Source organism: Danio rerio, chromosome 21, assembly GCF_049306965.1.
Source record: "Danio rerio strain Tuebingen ecotype United States chromosome 21, GRCz12tu, whole genome shotgun sequence".
Classification (NCBI taxonomy): Eukaryota; Metazoa; Chordata; class Actinopteri; order Cypriniformes; family Danionidae; genus Danio; species Danio rerio.
Window position 1 is genome coordinate 6,342,501 of NC_133196.1, and position 5,000 is coordinate 6,347,500.

General features: G+C 43.2%; 1 protein-coding gene across 3 annotated transcripts in view; it reads left to right on the forward strand.

Moving 5' to 3' along the window:
- Positions 1-5,000, forward strand: part of col27a1a (collagen, type XXVII, alpha 1a) — a 228,928-nt gene that overhangs the window by 75,488 nt on the left and 148,440 nt on the right. For all 3 annotated transcript variants that reach the window (XM_073934154.1, XM_073934155.1, NM_001163294.1), the window contains 1 exon segment: positions 3,956-5,000. This exon segment is cut by the window's right edge and continues 529 nt beyond it. In XM_073934154.1, coding sequence (XP_073790255.1) covers positions 4,711-5,000 — 290 coding nt within the window. In that variant the 5' untranslated portion in view covers positions 3,956-4,710.

Sequence of the window (5,000 nt, forward strand, 5' to 3'; positions counted from 1 at the left end):
CTGGAAGTTTCATGCACAACCATCTCTAGGATTTACAGAGAATGGTCCGATAAAGAGAAAATATCCAGTGAGCAGCAGTTCTGTGGGCGCAAATGCCTTGTTGATGCCAGAGGAGAATGGCCAGACTGGTTCCAGCTGATAGAAAGGCAACAGTAACTCAAATAAGCACTCGTTACAACCAAGTTATGCAGAAGAGCATCTCTGAACACACAACAACCTTAGAGGTGGATGGGCTACAGCAGCAGAAGACCACACCGGGTGTCACTCCTGTTGATTAAGAACAGGAAACTGAGGCTACAATTCACACAGGCTCACCAAAATTGGACAATAGAAGATTGGAGAAACGTTGCCTGCTCTGAGTTTCGATTTCTGCTGTGACATTCAGATGGTAGGGTCAGAATGAAAACATGAAAGCAAGGATCCATCCTGCCTTGATCAACGGTTCAGGCTGGTGGTGATGGTGTGATGGTGTAGGGGTATTTTCTTGGTACACTTTGGGCCCATTAGTACCAACTGAGCATTGTTTCAACGCCACAGCCTACCTGAGTATTGTTGCTAACCATGTTCATCCCTTTATGACCACAGTGTCTCCATCTTCAGATGGCTATTTCTAGCAGGAAACACACCATGTCGTAAAGTGTGAATCATCTCAGACTGGTTTCTTAAACATGGCAACGAGTTCACAGTACTCAAATGGCCTCCACAGTCACTAGATCTCAATCCAATAGAGCACCTTTGGGATGTGGTGGAAAGCGAGATTCACACCATGGATGTGCAGCTGACAAATCTGCAGCAACTGCATGATGCTATCATCTCAATATGGAGCAAAATTTCTGAGGAAGATTTCCAATACCTTGTCGAATCTACGCCATGAAGGAAGCTGTAAAGGCAAAAGGGTATCCAACCCGGTACCCGTAAGGTGTACCTAATAAAGTGGCCGGTGAGTGTACAATATATAGCAGTCACAAAACTATTGAAAGTCCCTCACAGTTTTGTTTATTCCTGATTTATGATCTGGACATGGAACACAGACAACTCCTTCACACAATCAAACGCATCATTCAGACAGTCGTTCTAGGAAGTGCTGTTCTTGTAAGTTTGGCTCTGTCCAAACTTTGTGAAGCCAGCTCTGACCCCAGTGAAACACACACACACTCACACAGATTCACACACACAAGTTCAAGCTGATAAGTTCACAGATTTTCCCTGTCAGAAGCCAGTGTTTAGCACTGGAGTTTTGGCATCAGACGCAGACATGCAGCTGTTAACTCGCTGCTTCTTTTCAGCCTCAAAGGATGTATTCCTGCTGGATTTTAACATGCATGGTGAAAAACTGAATTAGCACATTAAAATGATGTAATGGGGAGTCATGGACCCTCCTAAAGATGCCATGAAATCAAACTGAAGTTTATTGCTTCAGTGTGATTGTGTGTGCGTGCATGTGTGTGTGTGTGTGTGTGTGTGTAAAGTGTGTAAAGTGTGAACACTCAGAATCTTCCTAAAAACATTTCTGTATTTTTATATACATTTTTATAATTCTGGTTAATATGTTTTAAATGTATATAAATATTTATTTTTATTTTATAAATAGATGTATATTATATATGTAAAATATATTAAAAAAAATCCTGATTTAAAAAAAAAATTCCAAGTTTTATTTAACAGAGGAAATGTTATAGTGTTAAGAATTATATGTAACTTACATAGCCTAGTTATGCCTTGCACTAAGCTAGTGAGTATGTTTACATGGGCACCAATAATCTGATTTTAATACGACAATACTCTAATTGAGAGTTTACCATGCAAACTAGTGATGTTTGATTAATTTAACCGAGGTCATAATTGAACTAAACAGAAATGTGGAGGGTGCCTATCTTAGTCCCATTATTGAAGTGCAGTACACACATGTAAACACTGCAATCAAACTATTACCATCGTGTAGGATTTTCGCACCATTTTTGCGATAGGATACTCGATTCCAGGGGTGTAAAGTGTATTGCCTGCGGGTCGGATCAGGCGAGGTGATTCTGTAAAGTTTAAAAATGAGATGCAATTTTTCAATAAAAGAAACTGCTATTCCAATTGTGTCCATTGGGTGGCGCAATAGCAAACTGTTAATTTCATTCGAGCCAGAAGCCTGTATCAGTATCAGTGTGACCGCCTTCTCAGAGAGAAAGACCACATCTATGCCCTGCCACACCACACTGAGGTGATCTCACGAGGTAACGTAACAAATTCACGTTTTGTCATATTAGTTCACTAATTCAAGTTTAGTCATACAAAAATGTCCGATATAAAAAATGTGTGGCACCCAACCACACCCCTAAACCCAACTATCATAGGTGGATAAGCAAATCGTACTAAATTGTATGAATAAGATCGTAAAGTTACGAATTGCCATGAGATCGTGTTGTCCTCAGGCTCCAGCTTTATGGTTTGTATTGATCGTATTAAACAAACAAACAAACAAAGAAAACAATCTGAAGTTGTTGTTTTTAAGTTATATACTCCATGATTTTACCTGTCCGGCCCACTCGGGAATAGATTTTCCTCCATGTGGCCCCTGAGCTGAAATGAGTTTGACACCACTGGTCTATACACACACGGCTGTTTGACACTATTTTCTGCACCTACCGAGACAGTGAAGGACCACAGACACCTGCATCGCGAAATGCAGAGTTGTTTACGAATTCGGCTTGCGGTATTAAACTCCATTAAAACAACACTCTTCCAGCAGTTCATACTTGCATCCGAAATCTCGTTTGTCACAGGAGGCATGCATGAAATGTTCCTGAATGAAACTGAAAGTGCCAAACTGCAGTTAAGGTCAACAAATTAAAAATGTAACTCTGGAGGAAACGTGAACAGCTCAGTGACGCAATGACGTTAATCGAATTATGTGATACAGGCCCGGATTGGCTAATCGGGAGAACCGGGAGAATTCCCGGTGGGTCGGTCCATTTTTTGGCCGCGAGGGCCGGTGTTCTTAGCTGCTTGCACTTTCAGCAGTCACACTTTTTTCATTTATTTATTTGACCATAGCCTCACTCTTTTTATTTATTATTTTGCCGCAGCTCTGCTCTTTTTATTTATTGTCTCGCAGCCCCATGGGCAAAATGCAGCCTTGCGGATAACACTGCAATATTTATTTTTTCCTCTAAATGAAACAGCGCCATTGTGGTCCAGTGGTCAGCACTTTGCGTTACAACGCCGTCGACCTGTGTTCGAACCTCACCCGAGTAATTATTATTATATATATATTTTTTCATTTTTATTGTTAAGACATATAATACTGTTAGGGTTGTGGAACATTTGAAGTTTTAAAGCAGCTGTTTTCTTGAAAAAGACGTGATAGTGTAATTAGAAACTGAATTGGAAATGACGTTATTTTAATATAGTCGTGAACCAGAGGTGGGCCGGTCTAAGGCTTGAAACTCCAGGGCTGAAAAGGAGTCCCACTTCAGCCCTGATGTGATATAATGTAAAACGGGATCATGAAAGGAACAAACAACTCATGTAAACACCTTAATCATATTATTGTCTTATTCAGATTAAGGAAAATAATTTGATTACAACTGATATCAATGTAAACATAGCCAGTGTTTCTCAACCCATTACACACCCATTAAAGGTCTCTCAGTCTCTGCTAATGAGCAGATAATCTGAATCAGGTGTGTTTGGTTACGGAGACATGAAAAATGTGCAGAGCTGGTGGTCCCCCAAGAACGTGGTTGAGAAACACTGTACTCAGCTGAGTAATAGGATCTTGCGAAATAAATAGTAAGATATTATATTCTGTCAGCATGGCAAACACAAAAGGAATTATTAAATGTGTTGAAAATCTTTCCATCAAACATCACCTGAGAAATTTTTGAGATGTAATAATTTAATAATATTTTGGACTTCATCTGTACATGTCAGGTTGTGTTAAGATGCTTTTGTATTTGTGTTGCAGATGTGGACGTGTTGCAGCGGTTGGCTCTGCGTGCTGAGCTCGGGTCTCGTGCCGTTCCCGCTGGCGTCATCTCCCTCCGCTCAGGAGTCATCCTCACCACACGGGCACGGGTCACCACACCCACACGCTCCCTGTTCCCACCAGAACTCTTCTGGAACTGCACTATCATCCTGAGCGTCCGATCCCACCGCTTAAACTCAGCCTTTCTCTTCTCTGTCCTATCTGGGAATCGGATTCAGCTCGGGTTGGAAATTTCCCCTGGCAAGCTAACACTTCATGCAGGCCCCGGGAATGCTGCGACGTTCCCATACAACCTTCACGATGGACGCTGGCACCATCTAGCCTTTGTTATAAATGGGCGATCAGTGACCCTACACTCTCCCTGCTCGGAGAGTGACAGCGGAGTTACTCAGGAGCTCCCTGTACTTCCCGAACGCCTGAACCCTCGAGGAACCTTCCGCCTGGGGGGCAGCAGTGCTCTGCTTCCGGGTGTGGTGCCCTTTGAGGGGGCGGTTTGCCAGTTTGATGTGGTGCCCTCAGCACAAGCACAGCAAAATATCTGCAGCGCCATTCGCAGGCAGTGCAGAGAAAATGACACCTACAGGCCGGCACCTCCTGCCCTGCTTCCACTCCCATCTCGACACGCCCCACCACTACTGGCCCACACCTTACCACCTAATCGCACTTTCACTTACACTCCCACTAATTTCCTTTTGGCACCCGTGAATGGCGCAGGAGGGTCTTCTTCTGTGAGAATGAGTGATGGTGTGCGACCCAAGCCTTCCTCCACCACACCTCCACCTCTTGCCTTGATGCAAACAGGAATTGATGCTCCTTTATCTTTAAGTTTGGTCACCCCCAAGCCTAGTCCTCGGACACCCAAGCCCACTGCCTCAAAACCTGGAGTCTGGCTTACCCCCACAAAACCAGCCAGACCAAAACCCACTCCAGGAAAAGCATCTCCAAAACTTAACGTATCTAAATCTTTTGGACCAAAGCCCACAGCACGACTGGCTGCTTCCAAACTTGGTTCAAAGGCAATTGG